The 19171-nt window shown below is 38.9% G+C and overlaps 1 protein-coding gene and 1 long non-coding RNA gene across 2 annotated transcripts; one reads left to right on the top strand and one right to left on the bottom strand.

Annotated features, from left to right (window-relative positions):
• Nucleotides 1-141: 141 nt before the first annotated feature.
• On the bottom strand, nucleotides 142-14831 carry stx18 (syntaxin 18). Its single transcript, XM_069158239.1, has 11 exons — nucleotides 14641-14831; nucleotides 5465-5532; nucleotides 3813-3928; nucleotides 3623-3700; nucleotides 3363-3429; nucleotides 3188-3279; nucleotides 1940-2031; nucleotides 1533-1591; nucleotides 1001-1070; nucleotides 822-902; nucleotides 142-721 (listed from the first exon to the last, which is right to left on the bottom strand). The coding sequence occupies exons 1-11, from the start codon at nucleotides 14791-14793 to the stop codon at nucleotides 626-628; spliced, it is 972 nt and encodes a 323-aa protein (XP_069014340.1). The 5' UTR covers nucleotides 14794-14831; the 3' UTR covers nucleotides 142-625.
• Nucleotides 14832-14856: 25 nt separating this feature from the next.
• Nucleotides 14857-18100, top strand: LOC138203398 (uncharacterized). Its single transcript, XR_011178712.1, has 4 exons — nucleotides 14857-14924; nucleotides 15261-15556; nucleotides 15768-15900; nucleotides 16085-18100. It is a non-coding gene; the product is annotated as an uncharacterized lncRNA (long non-coding RNA).
• Nucleotides 18101-19171: the final 1071 nt, after the last annotated feature.

Here is a 19171-nt window from a genome sequence, read left to right as displayed (position 1 = left end):
AAATTCAGTTAAGAGTACATTACTTCCTTTTACTTGAATGCAAGTGGTGTGTCACTGTTAGTGTTATTCTGTCATAGATATGTCAACATTTTCTGCTGCTCATATTTGCCTGGAAAGCAAAACATTGTCAGCATTTGAGAGTGAAGTATAATTTCAATTTATCAGTGAGCGATAAATCTAGAGTCTAATTACATACATGGGACCACAATGACAAGATAGAAGTACATTAAAGTTGGTTCCAAAAGGAATCAGCAGAAACCAAAATCCGTTTTTCTTTTCAGCCAGTTTTACAGAAGCAGTTGGTGCCAATCAAACCATTATCACTCCTTTAGTGGTAGAGAGTGACTGACTGTGTATCCAGACAAAGTGCTCCACAGAAGTGCATTTATACATTAGAGCACCCCTGAGAGCACTGGACAAAGAATAACAGAAAGCATGAAGGAAGAATAAAGTGCCGGCACCACTTGAAGACGCACGATCTTCATGAGGAACAAGTTGTCCACCAGGTCCAGCACAGTCACCTGTACATTCTGTCTCAGTGTTGTCATCACTCCTTTATGAGATAACCAATGTGTACCAGGTCCAAACAGTTTCCTGTCCTACAGAGTCCACGGTGGCAGCTGTGTTAACTGTCATACCAGTCCAGGAAGAGGAGAGAGAAAGAGCACATAACGAGGAAGAAGAGGATCCATACCCGGAAGCCAGCATTGTTTTTGATGGCCTTGTGAAAGGAGGAAACAGAATTACATTTAAACGACTGCGCTTATTGACACCAACCAAAAGAAAGTGCAGGTATTTCTTTTTCAGCTGGTGAATGGTACCTCTCGTATATCCTCATTGCCTTCTTTGACGTTCTCTGTTGCGCCCACAACCAGCTGATGAATACTGTCTATCTCCGTTTCCTGTCACAGAAAGTGAAATGAGTATCAGTTTATGTACAACCTCTTCTTAAAACACGTCTAAGTGACTGATTGATTAAAACAGAATGAACTCAGCTCACCTGATGCAGCACTTTCTCAGCAAAGATCTCCTGAAGTCGCGAGATCTCCACCACCTTCCCCTCGATTTGCCTGGTGGGCACAAAAAGTAAGCATGACACATCATGTGAAAACAGTGTGACAGGCATGTATAAGCCCTTCCAGATGGCATCAGTATTAGCAGCATTAGTCTGGTGTTTGATGATTTTCACCTGAGGTTTGTTCCATCTGGAACAAACATGACTGTGATTTTCTGTGGCTCCCACAGTAATAATGTCATCTGCTGACAAACGTGTGTGGGTCATTTTAATCCTGTCTGGATCGACATCTGGCTTCACGAATAATTGTTGTCTTGCTCACCTGGCACTTCAATCACCATGACCATGTCAATGGTGAAAGGACAAGTGACAGTATAAATAGTGCCACGATTCACATGACTTAATCACAGAGCTTGTGTGAACAGAAGTAAATTACTGACCTTCCCTGGTAAGAGTCATGTTGTTCAGGGCAGACTTAGTAAAAAAAAAAAAAAAAAGGAACCTGATGGAGACTCACCTCACTTCATCCACCAGGTTGTTCATCTCGCTGATCAACCTCTGGTTCTCCTGCTCAAACTAGACAAAAACAGAACATTGTAACATCTTCATAAGCGATGCATCAGAATATTTCAGGATATGTTGCAATTACTGAGCTGTAAACCTTCATAGGTTTTTATCTGGCAATGCCAGTAAGCCGTTTTTGTGATGACAAATAAATCACTAGTCAAAATTCTTCGGCTATTTGCCTCTCTACAAATTCAGTTCTGACAAACCTCCTCAGTGAAGAAATGACCAGAGTCCCTGTGCATTGAGACATCATCCAAGTATAGCTGTATACCTGTGACACTCATGTGAATCATACAGATCTACTGTACATATTCAGTATACTCCATAACATGAATAATGGTTTCTGGGGTGCCACACCATCTGGATCTCCTCAGGTGAGAGCTCGTCCTCCATTCGGCCCTCCTCCCACAGGTCAACAGGCTCATCCAGGACCTCTGACACACACTTCTCTACAGAAAGGAAAAGAGACTAATTAAAAAGCCATACTTTTTATATACTGCAAAACCCCCAACAATCCATCTATTGAAAAAGGGAAAATATAATCCTAAATAGTAATTTAGTTGGATTTAATTAGATGGGCTATTTACATTTTGTCACGATGAATTTAAGAGCATTAAGCATAGTCTGTTTTTGCTTTGACAAATATAACTGCTATTATGTGCAATTAAATGATAATGAGTAGAACAGAGGTGAAGTTTTAAAATGGCTTCTGGTGCCTCCAGTTTGTTGGGAGGACTGTAACAGCGGACTCAGCCTTATAAATGATTAAGTTTGTCACTGATTGACTGAGTGAGAAAATTACACCACTGGTCAGCCAAGTGTTGTGACTTCCTTTATCCATTTAAAATTAAAAGCCCTCTCATTTTTCATTCACATTTCAGCCATTTACTAAGTTTTAAACCTTATCTTGTTTATTAAGACCAAGACAATATTGTCTTTAAGCAGTTTTCATGATCATATAAAAATACAGTTGACATGATAATGGCAATAAATTTGCTTTGACTGACTACTATTGAACTTAGTTAAAATTTGTATCATAATAATACACCTGTAATGCTTATAATGTCATTAAAAATACATTTAAAGACTCAAAATGTAATGTTACTGTTGCCAGTAAAAGTGTATTTAAGTTGAAAATACTCTCAGGCATTGCATAACAAGAGACATAGTTTACTTTGGTTGAAGATATGAATGAGGATGGTTTTGAAAATGTTAATTGACACCACTGTGAAGATTTATTTATTTTCTGATGTTTTACTGTGAATTGTGTGAACGGTCAGGTGTATCCTGCATGTTGAAGATTGATCGAAACGTCTGGATTACGATCACAAAGTTGGAGAATTAGAAGTTATTGATTATGATTTAAACAAAGTGCTCTGTATTGATCATCATGTGTAATGGTGCTGCACTTAAACACAATGTCTTGGCACAGCGCGCAAATTTAAGTGCACATTATGAGACAAAAATAGGAAAATACCAAAAATAACCAAACCAGCAAAGCGTACTTCACAGCCACTAAATATACCACAGCAGGGCCGCTTTTTTTCGGTCTTTGTGCTTTCCCAGAAAAAGAAGCCCAACGTCTCCGGAGACTCACTAACTTACCAGAACTTTCCTCCTTGACAATCTTCTCCTCTGTGGGCTCCACTTCCACTGGTTTCTCTACTCGAATCTGGTGCTCTGGAACCAGTCTTGATCTGAAACCACAGAGCACAATATTTTCAACAGTCTTAAAATGAGGATGAGTAATATTATGTGAATGAGGTGTGCAGATACTCACAGCCTCTTCTTGTCCACCATCCTCTTGACTCTAATTGCTCTCTGCTCAGAGTACAGCTTGCATACTCCTTACAAACACAAAGATACACACGATATCACCATGGAGGTATGTTTGCTGAAATATAGATTCAGTGATTTCAGATGCACCATGAAAAAAAAAATTGCCAACCAAAAAAATTTGCTTAAATAAGGACACATTAAAAGGTCCATAGAGGACTCGGTGCAGTTCAGTCTGAATTGTAATTGATTGCATAAACTCACCTTTCAGATATGTTTCAACCAGGTCCAGCACTGCACCCCTGTGTTCCTTTATCTGAGCTGACGTCACCCGTTTCCCCGCTGATGTGAAAACAGGAACACTTTCACGTTAAAGATAAGAACTCAAACCAGCATCTCCTGTTAGTACAAGTTTTTATTTCCAATAACATTTGAGTTGCACAGTAATACAAACCTTCGTTGCGTAGCTGCTTGATTGCTTCAGAACAGGTCCTCATGAAGATTTGAGCGTCCTGGTCGATCTGGTCTCGTTCACTGTCCGTCATGCGGGTAAGATCTGATGAAATTAGACTATAAAACACACAGGAACACACAGTTTAAACTACTTTTACCTACAATACATTCAAGTTACCCTGACAAATACATCGGAACTTAAATACTATCGAGTCAAACTTGGTCAATGTGGTGTTAATGTCCTTCCTCCTTCTGCATTTTCATGTGTAGTTTTAACCTTCATTCATGTCAAGCAGAGGCACATTGACCATTAAATATTAAACCCTTCTTACACATTTAAGCAGAGTTTCTCCTTCACCTGAGCCTCACGTTTTAGCTCTATGAGTGGAAATTAAACTTCTTTGAGGAAACCTGAACACGGAGGACAACTGAATTTCCCACACAGTAGAAAGGACCCACGAGTACAAATCCAAACACACGACTTCCTTCCTGTCAGGTGAGAATTAATGTCACACTCTGATGGACTTCTAAGACTCAATCCTTCTGCTCAGCTGATGACACAGAGCTGACGGAAACACCGGAGGCCCTGGCACACAGAAAGCAGTGATTTATTCTGCTGTAAAGGTGGATTTCGATTGGTCAGATTGGAATTTGAATTATTGGTTTAAGACGGCTAATTCAAGCATAAAGTCTAATTCCACTGTATTTTTTGCACAATACACTGACAATAAAGGCTTTTTAGTCTTTTTATGTATCTTTTGGGGTTTTGGGCTCTTTGTTGTACAACATTTTTTTTTTCCTGGAAATGCTACATTACAACTGATTGTTAGGTGAGTTGACAATGAAAAAAAAAAAAAAATCCTCTAAATAAAAAAAGCGATAAAAGGAAAGACATGAAGCTGAACAAGATGATCTTATGTTTGTTTAAGATACTATTATATTATAACAATTACACTGTATTGCATTGTATTATTTTCTATTTTAAGGCACAATCAATCAGGTTTTTTTTTAACTTTAACTTCAGCCATACTTGAGCTACAATAACGACCAGCTAAACTAATTCAGTTATAATCTGTAATCCATAAATATTATTCCAGGAAAAGGACGTTAAGAGAGAAACTGTTTGACAGAAAGCTAAAAGATTGTGTGCAGATCTCGTATACCTTTGTATACGAGATCTGCACACACACACACCAACGGATTTTCCCACCACTTAACACTCCTGCATTCCACCCACATCTCTAATGTTAACTTAATGTTGAGGCTTTATCGACAAATCTTGCACAACATGGGCGACTCCACAGACCCACACCTACTAAACACAGAGGGGCCTTCAGAAGAGGAAGGCCTGGATTAGTCCCTGGGCGTGATTTGTTCCCCACTTGGTTGCAGCTCAATTATTCCAGACAATTAGACTGGAGCCTGCCACTACAGACCACCCTACTCGCTGCTGACCTTGTGCCAGCAGCCAGCCAGACAGACAGACAGACGCACACACCGAGGACATAATTGAAGGTGCCATCAAATAACCCTGACCCTCTGTGAATTTTGTCAGAATCAAAGTCTGTCCCGTCTGCAGCCGGCGACCTCTAAGGGTTTTTCCGGTGCTGTTGTTGATTGCGTTGATTACTGGGGCCGTTTGGAGAGACTTACCTTCCGGCGCTCACATAATCTTTTCTGTGTTGTAGCAGAAAGTCTTTGAGCTTGGTGATGTTCGTGATCTGCGAAGATAAAGTGAGAAGATACATTACTCCACTTCATTACTTTCACGTCAATGAGCCCCTTTAAATGCTATCCCTCGCTCGCGCCTTTAAATGTGTTAACCCTGTCAACACAGTTTGAGAAAGAGGTTTTAGACACGTATCAGGAAACTATTTTCTCCCGACTACATTCAGATGGAGCCAGAGTAAATGTATAACTTAATATTTAGTAAATGTGACAGGGGACCAATGTCTGTCTAGCTCTGTGAAATTTCAATATTTACTTTTGACAATTCATCAACTCCTGGACATACAAAAATCAAACCTGCAATTTCCTCGTCAAACATCTCGTAAATAAAACCATGAGCTGCTGCATACAGAGCGCTGACAGAGCAATCCCTAATACGCTTTCATGATATGTCACTATTTATCACCCAGAAAATGTCCAAGTGTGTGCGTGCACGCAGGGAAACCAGAGGAAACTCGGTTCAATCCAATATTTGCTCCTATAATTCGGTCAAATATTAAAAAAGGCCAAATTGCTTCCCTGTCCACAGAGCTGTGCTGGCAGAGTGTGTGAATACACACACAGTGGGCTCTGTTGGATCCACAAGAAGACAGAAAACAGACAAGTCCAGGATTGGAAAAAAATGACAATGAGTGTGACTGTGACAGCGAGCGCAGGGGATTATTTTGATAGCATAACGACGCTGTCTTCAGCCTTCAGCCTTTTCACTCTAACAACCTCAATTATCAAATTGCCTCGGCTGTAAAGAGTCACCTGGCTGGCACCAGCCGTCTAATAATGTCTCTAAACATTCGCTGCGAGCGTCATGGTGACCTGGAGCCGTGTTTTACATTTCAGCTGACGTTTGAGAAATGACAAGTTTTTTAACGCAGAGAGGTGTCAAGATAAACAGAAAGGGGCAATTTGTTAGAGGCCGAGAAGTTCTTCTGGTTCAGAAGCTACCTCAGTGATGTATGGCACTGCTGTGGGAGACATGCTAACGCAGGCCAGGGCTGCGTGAGCAAGCAGACCCTTGTAATAATACAATTATTTGAGGTCAAGAGTTAATTGTTGTTCAGTGCAGTCGAACTCAGAGGGGAGTTCACGGAGAACAGAACTTTTTTGATGGTTCAAAGTCAAAAAACGATCAGTTATGTAGCAAGACGTTAATTGTTTTAATGAACTTAGAGGTTTCTTTTGTAATTAAACAAAGCATGCAGACAGGATCTTTTAGAGGGGATGTGACAAATGTATTCTTGCTTTTTTTTTTTTTTTTTTTTTTTTTTACTGAAACCTGCTTAAACATTGTTTGTTGTGACTTTGTAGTTTGTGTCTCATGATTTTTAGGGGTCGTTTTGACTGAAACACGTGAGGTAAACGGTTTTTGTCTCACCTCAAAGATAAAGCACACAAGATATGAATGATATTAGAGCTGAAATAATTTGTGAATTAAAGCTGTTTGGATAAATAATTTGATGAGGGTTTTTTTTTTTAAAGTAATGTGCATATTTTCAATGATAAAAGCCAAGAGTAATTTTGGGATTTGGACTGTTGACTGGATAGATAAAAAAATTTTTTGGCATCACTGGGGTTTCTGTCAATATATTTGAATTGTATATTTTTGCAACTTAGCCTGGTCCTTTTAGTGCAATAGAGGCAGCATCAATCATTGATTTATGTCATAATCTTTGCGTTTGACTCTCCATTTATTTAAGCAGAACCAGTTCTTGTTGAAAAATGGTTATTTATAAGTCAGGAAAACCACTGTGGAAGCACTTTTTGGAGTTTCAGTAATGCTCTCAGTGGCCTGCCTCAAGGTGGAAAATATAAACTCTCAGATGACATGACTAATTTATATTTTACAATAAACTGTTTTCTCTGTTCATGGTACTACACTATTCTGACCAGCAGGTAGTGCTAAAACCACAGCAGTGGAACATGCTGAATCAGGGAAAAAGAGTGCTGTGCTGTGCTGTGCCCTGCCGTGCCATATTGTGGGTGTGCCAGGGAGTGTCAAGACTGCTGCTTTGGGGGTTGAGCTGTCTCCTGTGTGTATACATTGGAGCTCAGATTCCCAGCACAACCTCAAGGGTTTGCAGGGGGTCAGAGGGATCAATTGCTCTTGTAACTTAAGACCTTAAAGAGCAAGTAATTCCTCAACAATGAGGAAGGGGGTAGCCTGTGCATGCGGCTCACCGTGTGTGTGTGTGTGTGTGTGTGTGTGTGTGTGTGTGTGTGTGTGTGTGTGCAGCTGCCATAGGTGTGTGTGTGAGGCAGAGCTCGCAGCGAGGGCAGGAGGAGACAGTCTGCCGGGCTATATCTAATCTCGTCATCATCAAAGACCCCCACTTTACCTCCTCACTTTCTCCTTCCCCCTGCTTCCCTCCAGCCCTGACTGAGCCCAAACAAACCATCAGGGGGGATTATTATGAGGAAGAAAAGGGAAAAGGCTTAGCTAGCAGATTTCTAAAGAGCTTGGATGGCTCTTTGTTTTGTTAAATCCAGGTAACTGACAGAATTCGATGATGTCTGCCCTGCTTTGGTTTAAGTCCCTGTGTGTCCTGACCGTGGGCTATCCATACTGACGCCACGTTATGTTATGTTTAGGTATGTAGGCCTGATACAGAGAGGATGCTTCAGTGGAGAGCACGGTGCCACATGTTGACTTTATTATCATGTTTATGTCTGACTCTCTAATGGGATGAGTTTTCTCTTCTCATGTCTAGTCACAGTTAGAGTGCTTTAGTCAGATCTGTAAACAAACCAAAAGCAGTGAAACAAAGCTTTTAAGAGGAGTGATGAACAGGGTCTTTTACTTTTTTTTTTTTTTTTTACATGTGCTAAAGTTTAATTAATGTGTAGGATTTTTAGTAGATGCTCTATTTAGATTCAAAGATGTGCTAAGCGCTTCTTGCATAGAATCTTGGGTGTTTTTTTTCATGTAGGTCAGATCAAGCGTGGATATAAAATGTCAAGCAAACTGCCCTTCAATCAAATATTAGAGCTTTTGCAACACTGAGGAACAGTGTATGTTGCACGTATGCTGTGTCACATTTCCAAATCCTCTCCCATTCGCAACAGACAGAAAGAATTTAACAAGCCAGATCATCTCTTGTATACCTGTGACTGTCCTGCTGCCAGAGCTCAGCGAGGGGGACCGAGATGGTGACATCACCACTGAGAAAAGATCTTGTAGTCTGCTTTGGACCAATTTCAATGGAAACTCCATTGCTGCATTTTCAGGCAATCACATTACAACAATCAATTTCATATGAAACAGATGTGAAGGGTGAGGCTTTCACATTTAACCAACAACAACAAAAAAAAAACTCCACAGGAGACAAAATAAATGAACAAACAGAAAGGCAGCGCTGACTATGTGAAAGGCGGGTGACATTAATTCAAAAGCAAATCAACTGAGCAGTTATTTATAAATGGAAAACAAACATTTGTGTCAGAAGTGTTCCAGTTTACAGATGACTTACATGCCAATACGAGCGATGTATCAGTTTGTACTGGGATTCTTTGGGGAATGTGATCATGTATTATTTTTGATTTCTGCTATATATTTTTAAATAATAAGAACATTTCTGACAGTCATGTTTTCTGGAGTCTTCTTCTACTCGAGTCATACTCACCGGCATGCTGTTTGTATTACCGCAATATACATCACCTGACTTGCTCTAACAGCCCTACTCCTCCTATTAAGACTCACTTCCTCTTTTAAGGTGTAAAATCCAAAATTGCAAATGCAAACACACCTTGGATTTACACTCGGAAGCCGTTTTTCAAAGCTTTGCCAATATACTGTTTTTATTTCGGTCTGGGAATTTGAATATGTGTGATTTGCGTGTGCACGCAAGGCCATGTTTGTTTCAGCCCAGCAGTCATCTTTATTTCACCCACTTTAAACATAGGAAAGATAAAAAATAGAAAGGTTTACCTACTTTAAATATCAGAATTAAGTCGTATGAATATTTTAATTATGAAAATATGCAGCAGAATATACAATAATTTATGTTAATGAGCTTAACAACTGATGCTAGACTTGAGATGCTTCATAAAGTAGCTTTAAAAAAAAAACAAAACACAAAAATCCCCAAAACTACACTTTCCAAAAGTCATGATCTGACAATGACAAAGACATTTAAGGGAGATCCAGGACAACTAACAATCCTCATCATTTCTTGTCATGCTGTAGAATATTAATTTCATCAAACAGATGGTGATATAATAACTTTACTTAAGTCCATCATAGATTATAAATTGCTAAATCTGTAAGGTAACTTCTGAACAAAAAAACGCTTCTCACTTGATTCAAAATTGCTTCTCAAAAAGTGAAGACGGAGGAATAAAGACGTTCCACAGAGACAAAAACCACAAGGCAGTGCGTGTCAAAAACGAAACAGTCTGACTGATTTCAATGAAGCCATATAATTTGAGGAATGCCTGGAAAGTGCCTGGAAAAAACCTTGACTTTTCAGCTGAGTGGATGACAAATTCGAACAATGCTTGGATACTCAAAGACCCTTAAAAGCAGAGTCATATAAACAGTCCTCACCTCAAAGGCAGCTAACAAACTCTTCTGTTGACTTCTGCCTTAAAAAAAAAAAACACTCTTTTGTACACTGTGGATGAACAACCACAACTGAAAAGCCAAAACAATCTGTTTACTGTTATCTAAATAGCATTATCTGCCTTAGTTTCACGTTCAGTATCAATGTAAAATGACAATGCATAATCAATACCCCATGACTTATTCCAACATCTTAATCTATAACAAGAGGCACACTGGTGCCATTTAGAGCGGTCATCGGTTTAAGCAGATGAGTTCACATCCGTTATAGTTCGCGGTTCAGAATCTGTATTTTGGAGTGTCAGGGTCAAGTATGCAGCCTGCTGTTATTTATATTGCGAGTATTACAGCGATTGTAAATCACAATAACTAAGATTTGTCTAATGACAAGGCCTTACAACATTCTTTAAAAAGTGTCCACAGCTGTTGCTTCAGTCTCGCTGCATGTTTAAATGCATAAATTGAGCCTTCAACAATTGAGCTTGACACTACTTTTATTTAGCTTGAACAGATTTAGTCTGCAATATATCTGGTGTTCATCTCTTGATTTACAGTTTGACAAACATCTGCAAATCTAAATTTAACTTTTTCAAATCATTGCAAATCATTAAAAAAAAAAAAAACCTCTTTGCTACATGAAGCGAAACATAATCAGGTCTAGTGGTCACAGTTCTGCCAGGAGATGCCTCAAAATTCAATTTGCGCGGCTTTCATGGGAAAACAAAGGAGAGATTAGGCCAACTGGTAAAGAGAGCATTTAGCAGCACCGTTCATCTCGGGGAGATCCCTGCAAATCGCTCGGCGCGGACGTGGCTTAGACAGCTGTATGTGAGCATTTGCACCAGTATATTGTGTAACGTGATGAAAATTATAACTTAATGTCAAACAATAGATTACACATTTCCACAGTTCCGAAAAAACTGAGTCTTCAATGAGACGATACAAGCCTTAATTTTGCCTTTTTTTTTTTTTTCCTCCATACGATTACTTTTCCTTAGTCTCTCTATATACTGTACTTCTGTAAAGCTATTTCAGAAATATTGAGCAAGGGAAAATGTAACTATAGTATAGTATAGTATAGTATAGTACCGTGTGTGATTTTATCATAAATACTTTCACTTGGTCAACAATAGCTTTTACAGAAAAAGAAAGACTGGCAAATAAGTCAATACTTGTGCACCATATTTCCTAAACATCTCATAAATGTCATTGCTGTTGTGCTGCTGCTGCAGCTGTACACCATCTACCCATGACCTGTTAAAGACACACAAAAAAAAAAAAAAAAAAAAAAATCCCCCAAGTGCATTTCCACTTTCATCTGTATGACAACCGCCGTAGGATCATAAAGTTATCCCAATAAACTAATGTTAAAGTTTGGTCTCCAAGTTTGAAATTTGCACCTTTACTGATCCTCTTGATAAAATATTTAAATGTCATGCTCACAGTCTGACCTTGTGTGGGATGATTTAATTTAAAGCGTCTCATATTTACTTTAAATGACATTTTACATGTTTAAAAAACACTTCAGAGTTGGAAACGGAATTGTCATAGAATCTTAAAAATCCAACTAGATGCTGTGAAAATACACGACTATACAATTTCAATCTGAAGTTTTCACAGGGAAGAGCCGCTTTAACAACACAGCGTACTTTTAAGAGCTGGCTGATGGCCGCACTTTTGAGAGTTGCAAAGAAAACACTGAGAAGGAGCCAATTTTGGAATACCAATACTAAGGGCACAGCGTGGAGCCAAGCACTATTTTCTACACCCAATTTAACAATTTTAGAGTGACCTCTTCCATTTAAACTTGAGAAGGGCAGCATGCTGCGGAGAGTGACGAGGTGAGCGGTGAAACGAAGATCACAGCGCCCAAAAACCAACCCCTATGAAGTAGAAGATTCCCCTGACCAAACACTGGCCCTCTTATTAGTCAATCAAACCTTTTTTGTATCGCCTTGAAAAAAGCAACGTTTCCTTTCTCACTGTGCTGATTTTTGAGTGGAAAAAAGTCTCACAGGACCACTGTGTATTTGTCAACTTTGATGTTTTCTTTCTATTTTTGTGAAGCTTCAATGGGAACTTGGGAGGGAGAGTTAGTGGGAGAGTTATGCACGTCTTGAAGGGCACCCACATCTGTTGTGCATTAGGTGCCGGCCGTCAACATTGTTACTGGGGACCTAATTTAATATTTTCTCTGTTTTGATCTTGCACCTTTAATCACTGGCTCTTGGGAGGATCGGCTTTCCCTAGAAATTGTTCGAGAGCCGAAAGAAAATGTTATTGCAGCATGTTTATGGAATCATACATGGGAAGAGGCGACTTTTGCAAAAAATGCTGCCTATGTCAAGCTGTATAGAGAAAGGAATGGATAGTTGAGTTGGGGGAGATGTGGGTGAAAACCGCGACATAACTGTACGCAGTCAGGACATTCCAAACTCACAATTTCAATTGCTACAAAAACTGCCTCAGCGAGATGGTCCGAGATGATATCTGCAGCGCAAAGGACACAGCAGTAGGGGGGGGGGGGGGGGGGGGGGGGCAGGCACCACAGGACAGGTTCGGGTTTCTTTTGAGTCCACAGCAGCTCTTTTATTAAACCACCATTTCTAATATCAATACAAGAGAACATAACAAAAACCTGCTTGTGCAAAGCTGCTGCAACTGGGCTCATGTTTGCCTCAGACTGATGGTTGGAGACATCAGGTACAACTTAAAGCCCCAACTCCCCTAGGGAAACGTAAAGTGGTTCTTCAAGGTACCTTTGAAGAGGTTTGTGTTCATGATATTCATGTCATGCCAAGGACTTCTGGCTGTACAAGTGATACTCATGACACGGAGCGAAGCATTTTACTTGCCAGTGATCCATCTCTTACTGCCAACCATAGATGATGGTTCTGTGCCTCTATGGAAGAATAAAATCAAAGATGTTTTTTTGTGAAGTTTTCTGAGCTAATTAAATGCCAATGTTACCTTCCATGCCAGGTTTTTGAAGTCCGTGTCTCATGACAAGAAGTTTGAAACAAATTTTTTTTTTTTACACCATTAATTTAGGCTTGCGTAAAATTACAATTAAATGAAGATTAGTAAAAGAATGTACCCCTGTTTTAAGTAGTTTGGAGCATCACAAGAGAACCTGCCATGTCTGCTCAGTGTTTGGGTGATGACTTTTCTCAGTAAATTTTCAGCTTACTGCTGCCTAAAGTCCAGATCACATTGGGCAAATTTTCGGGGTCAATTCAGAGTCCAACCCTGTCAGTGTTGACGGCACAGTAAGATTCAGCAGTTGGAATTAAAGTATTTTGGGTTCAAAATTGCAGAGTCTGGCCAGTTGGCCCACTGTGATTTTATTTAATTTTTTTCAAACAACTTAGCTTTTGTCTGCCTCAATCTCAAGCAGAGCAGCCACTTATTGTGACCTACCCGCATTAAACAGGATTTCAACATTCCTACATGTCTCACTGAAGTTCAAGTCATTTTGAAGTTGTTATTTCATTTCATCTTTATTTCTCTGTCCAGATGACATTTTGAAAGGGATTTATCTTTACAAATAGATTGACTGAAGTGATAACGCAGTGTTTGGTCCACATTTACTGACTTGCAAATAACATAACTGCTGGCCGTTATACGCGCACATTTTGCTGGATTTTAAAACTTCGACAGATTGGCTGGCCAGAGTCCTTTCAGAGACGTATAACCTTAAAATAATGTTTTTTTTCTTCAATTTGGCATATGCTGGGTACCCACAAGAATGCCACCAAGCTGAGTAGGTCCTGAAAGAGGTTACACAAACAAGCAGCACAACACAGCGAGTGACATTGAGTCAGCAGAAAAATATGTATAAATATGTGCTACGAGGGGCAACTAAAGTTATCCTCGAAGACTAAACGGCAACAAGGTCTTCTGATCTAAAGCCATCACCCTTGCTAACTAAAATTTACACCCCGATACAACTGACAAGGTAATGGCTGAGGTAACAGTCATAGTCGTTTCTTTTTTAAGGAGTTGTAAATAACATTCACAAGGAGAAATAAAGTTCTGAGTCAGTGAATTATAGCACCATGTTCGTCATAATGTGTGAAACTGCTTCTTGGATATGACGAAGATCTTCACAAAGTTAACAATACATGGCTACTTACGGGATTATTTGAAAAATAATTCGTTTATCAGTTGCTTGTGGAAAAAAAACAACAACACTCAAAACAAATCATCTTAAAAGGTTACACATACTGTGCTAAAACATTTGTATCCATAACGTCCACCCCTGCATCTTATTTAAGGTCATGCTGCATTCAGTAAAATTGTATACATGCTGCTGAGAGGCCTTGTTAATAGTAAACAGCTAGTACACACTATCAAGGACTTTCAGTTTGACAGCTATTGTCTGTCCTATTGCAGACGTATCATAGTCTGCTGCTGCTTCTACAGTACAGCAGGAGCGACAGTGTCATTAAAATAGTGCATATCTAAAGCTGCTGCTTAATGTAAAGAATGGTTGTCACGGTGCTGCTAGCATAGTTAGCTAAAGCTAGCTTGAGTGAACACTCACCACCTCTTTCGCCTTCGGAGAGAAGCCACTCTTTGGTCTGCTTCGCTTGAAGATTTCATCTTTGGGGGAGTCGAAGCCTATTCCTATGGCTTTGTTCCTGGTTTTGACAGTCTTGACACTGGCTTTAAAAAGTAAAGTTATATCCGCAGCCATGTTCGCGCCGCTGCAGCATAGGGACACGCTGTAAACAAACTGACACGTCACCGCGTGCTGACGTCACTTTCCTGCGACACTGTGGATTTTCCCTAAAACGGAGAAGAAAGCCTTAACGTTTTACCTTAAAGGTTTTACCAGTATTTTAATGTCATAGCATGTATTGTACCTCATAGTATTTGCATCCTGCAAGCGCCTGAACAGATATCTGATAACTCGTCGCTTTGACTCAGTTAATGTGGCGAAAATCTTAAAACTGAAAAAAAAATCTCTTAACTATAATAACTTAAGTGCAAAGAGTCTTAAGTGGAAGCCTTTACCTGAGGGTTTCATGATCCTGATGAGTAGTAGTGTTGAATTTACTTACAAATTTTATGATCAGTTTTAGGCATGTTTTGAGGGACGAGCTGTACAGCTGTACAGCTAAGCAATAACGGATAATCAATCTGTGTGTGTTTCTCTTTCAGACTAATGCCACTGCAGGCTCCTGAAGTGATGAGCAGCAGGAAGCGAAGACCTAACTGGACAGACCAGGAGTGCTTTCTTCTTGCACAGGCTGTGCAGGAGAGGAAAAGCATAATCAGAGGAAAGTACAGCACCGGAGTATCAATACCAGACAAGAGACAAGCCTGGGAGGAGATAGTCCACATCATCAACGCTGCCTTTCCTCAGGCTCAGCGTACAGTTTCAGACTGTAACAAAAAGTGGGAAAATCTACTCGCAAAGACAAGGGATGAGCTCAAACGGCAGAAAAGGCAACCAGGTGAGAAAAATCAGCAGTTTGTTATCAATAAAAAGTTTTAAAAATAGTATCATCAAATCTATGATCAACAGCTGGTGAAGTAAGCTGAAGCTCTGAATGTGAGGATGGATTCAGAAAAGAAAGAATGAGTTTAAAACTTGGAGGAAAACATTTGCTTTCTGTTTACATGTTAAATTAATTTATTAGATAATGTATAATTTCTCATTCACAGATGAAGACCCATCCCTTGAACAGTTCAATGCTGTGACCCAGATAGTTATTTCTGTGATGAATCTCTCCAATATGCTGCAACAGGACAGAGAAGACTCTTCAGTCTCAGAGCTCATGGAGACTCAACAAAAAAGGTAAAAGCCTATATATATATTTTTTTTGTTGTTTTGTTTTGTTAGTGTTTGTATCTACAATTAAATCATAGTGAACTCTGTGGGATATTCAGAGAAACAGTGACATTATTTTAGGAAAAAGATGTTCCAATTAGTTTATAAAATATGATTTATACGACAAATGTTTGGACAAACTTTTTTCCAGATGTGATGAAGATGGACTGACAGAGCAAAGGCTGCCTACATATCCAGGTCCAACATTCTCCCCAGCAGAACAAAAAATTGATTTGGCTAACGCGGCTAAATCCCTCACGGTGCGATTTAGCCCTCCTCATGCTGCCGTCTTCTCCCACTCTGGAGAACACCTGCATACTTCTTGCATTACCTCTCTGCCGTCAACGCACTGCACAACTTTGCAGGAGCGAATGGACTTGGAGATGTCTGTGCTGAGAAGACAAGAGGAAGTCCTCAAGCTCCAACAGGAATATTACACACTTAAAATCAAGCTGATGAAAAAGCAGGTGGACGAGTCCCTCCAGAAGGACTGAAACAGTTTCGCGCCTGAATGCAACTTGTGCCTGCCGGTGAAATGTGACCACCAAAAAAATGTTCTGTTCTCCAGTTAAAATATTTTACATTTTCTGTAAAGTGAGGTGTGGAGAACCAATAAAAACAATATTTAATCTGATTGTAGGCTCACAATATATATATATATAATATTGCTTTGACAAACAAACAGCAGGTTGGTTTAGTTTTGTCACTCTACAGAGCCTGCATGGCCACAACTGTGAAAAATATCTTGTGACCTGATCAGTTAGTTACATTCATTTGCCAGTTCGATTTATTTTACAGAAAGCTGGCAGTAATGAAAGCCACCAACGTGCCAAATGTTGGTCTGAGGATTTATGGTCCACTGGATATATTGGATGGTTTCAGATGCCTTTTTTGGAGCCTTGCTCTCAGAGACTGTGCCATTTCTGTGTGAAGCCATGTCACAGCATGACAATGCGGCCTCCATGTTTGAATGAGGAAATGTTTTTGTGTGTTTAGCTTAAGTTGTAAATTTTCTGTGAGAAAGTATTTTGTTTTAGAGTGTATTAATGGTCCAACAGCATGTTTGTCTGCACCAGGCATCTATATTAAGTATTACCACTTTGCATTCTGGCAGATGATGATGATCACGAACCAAAAGGAATCAAATTGGATTATTCAAGCGAGAACTTTTTTTGTTGCTGTACTTGATTGTACTCGGAACAAATGTGTTCTTAATTTCTTTTTAATGTACTGTGGTTGCTAAAATAATGTGCTTGTCAGTATAAAGTGGACTGTATCGTGTTACAGATTTACAATTTATTTTTGGAGTTGTTAAAAAAAGTAATCCAGTGCATGGATCTTGTGTTGCCTGTTTAACGTATATCAATGTACATTTTGTATGTTGAAATTCTTGAAATAGATTTCTGCTTTTTCTCCTCACTGCAGTTTGTTGTGCGAAAAGGAATTCAAAGATGCATTGCCTCTAATTTTGTATTATCATACTGAAACAGAAAAAAAATTACTGCAGTACAGTGAAAAAGTGCTTACGAATATTGTATTTATTTTAAACTTCACTTTATGACCATATTAAGGGGGAAAGTGTGTTTATCATGTGTTGCTTTAAGCATACACTGTTTAGAATCACAGTCTGAAAACACTGATTTAATTTAATATATAGACAATATGAGTTAAACATCCTCTATTATTTTTCAGTCTTGTGCTTTTTCTGTTATTGTACTGTCTATTGTATTGTAGTGGTACACTAAGTGCATTAACAAAGATGACAACAAAAGTTAATCAATCTTGAAATATTTTCCCCAGGTCACATGTCTCACCTGACTGAAATTTCAACTATTAAAGTCCTCAACTTTTTAAATCAGATTTTTCTTTTGTAGAAAGTATAATTTGTGTTTTGCTTGCAGAAAAGTGTCAGAGTCATATGAATAGTTCAATGCTGTGGGAAATGTAGTTTATTTGCTGATTCATCCCATTTACTGTTAAGTGCAAATTTGGAAGCTGTAAATGTTTGACATATTCATAAAAATCAAACTTGATCATGCTAAGTAAGTAAAGCTAAAATAATGTCCTGTCTAGACAAATGTAGTAATTTGTAGGTAGTATTTCTCATAAATCTGTTTATTTGTAAGTGACTGGGGTTGGCACCCAGATATAAGCAGAGGGGCCCAGAGTGTTGAATAAAAGTCTGTTATTTGCTGTGTGGTTTGCTCATTTCCTTTGTTAGTGTTGTGCCAGACTGTGTTACAGCTGAGTGCTGTGACTGTCTCTCCATTTCTGCTTGTTCAGCATTAACAACACATCTTTTTTTTTTTTTAGCTGCGAGTGTGGAAAGAGAGCAGCTTTTTAAAGGACCAAAGTTATGGGCGCAAGCTAAGGGATGATTGCATTTGTGATACAAAATCTGTTGCAAGTAGTCTAACCAAGCATTAAAGTTTCCTAACTTTTATCTTACCACAGGATAAAACACACTAATTGAGCTTTCTGCAAGCTGTACTGGGCTAGAACAGAGCTGGATGATGGGGTGATGATTCAACAACTGATTTTATCTCAATAAGTTTGATAGAATTACACTTTATTCCTTCATGTGCTGGAAAGTTTTCTCTATCACTCATAATATCCAACAATGTGGTTCCTAAACTTTATCTATTGATTATTATTTATGTTAGGTGTCAGATGAGCTCAACCCCTTCACCTGCACCACTCAAATATGGTCTTTTTAAGGATAAATTGGATGTTATTAACACAATTGATTCTTACTTTTTTTTATCACTGTTTTGTTTGAGTTGGTTAAAAGTAATAATAAAAAAAGTAGTGTTCCATTATTTTTATCCAGCAATTGACTTTTTGGTCATCACCTCAACTATTTATTCATTGCTCTTCATTGGCTATTAATTTCCCTGAAAACATGGATATATGTTTAACTCTGTCTTTTGGCAAGAATATATATTCTTTTTTAATCAAATCACAATTTCTCTGAATTAATTTCATTCAGAGTAGTTAAAACTTTCCACTTACACCCCCTGTAAACTGCTGAGGTGCTCCATTGGGTACACTTCTGATTGGGAACGACTCCTCTAAATGATTATTTCTCTTCCACTTATCTGAAGACATGAGCCTTGGCTGCTCTTTGACCTTTGAGCTCTGCTTGCGTGGATGTTTTTTTTTCTGCTGCTTCTTTATTTGCATTAAATATGTTCCCTTCAAAATAGGAGTATCAGCTACAGAAAGAATGTATATATTT

Source organism: Embiotoca jacksoni, unplaced genomic scaffold (assembly GCF_022577435.1).
Source record: "Embiotoca jacksoni isolate LCO1_2020_lvr unplaced genomic scaffold, fEmbJac1.0.p SCAF_1, whole genome shotgun sequence".
Classification (NCBI taxonomy): domain Eukaryota; kingdom Metazoa; phylum Chordata; class Actinopteri; family Embiotocidae; genus Embiotoca; species Embiotoca jacksoni.
The sequence above is the reverse complement of the archived record's forward strand: the minus strand, read 5'-3'. Positions and strand labels throughout refer to the sequence as shown.

What these genes read in the sequence shown, in the direction of transcription:
- stx18 (XM_069158239.1), bottom strand. Translation starts at nt 14,793, where the DNA reads ATGGCTGCGGATATAACTTTACTTTTTAAAGCCAGTGTCAAGACTGTC. An exon ending in CACCTGAGGAGATCCAGATG is followed by an intron (nt 1,592 to 1,939) that starts GTGTGGCACCCC and finishes GTTTTTGTCTAG; the next exon opens with TTTGAGCAGGAGAACCAGAG. An exon ending in AACCTGGTGGATGAAGTGAG is followed by an intron (nt 1,071 to 1,532) that starts GTGAGTCTCCAT and finishes TGTGCCCACCAG; the next exon opens with GCAAATCGAGGGGAAGGTGG.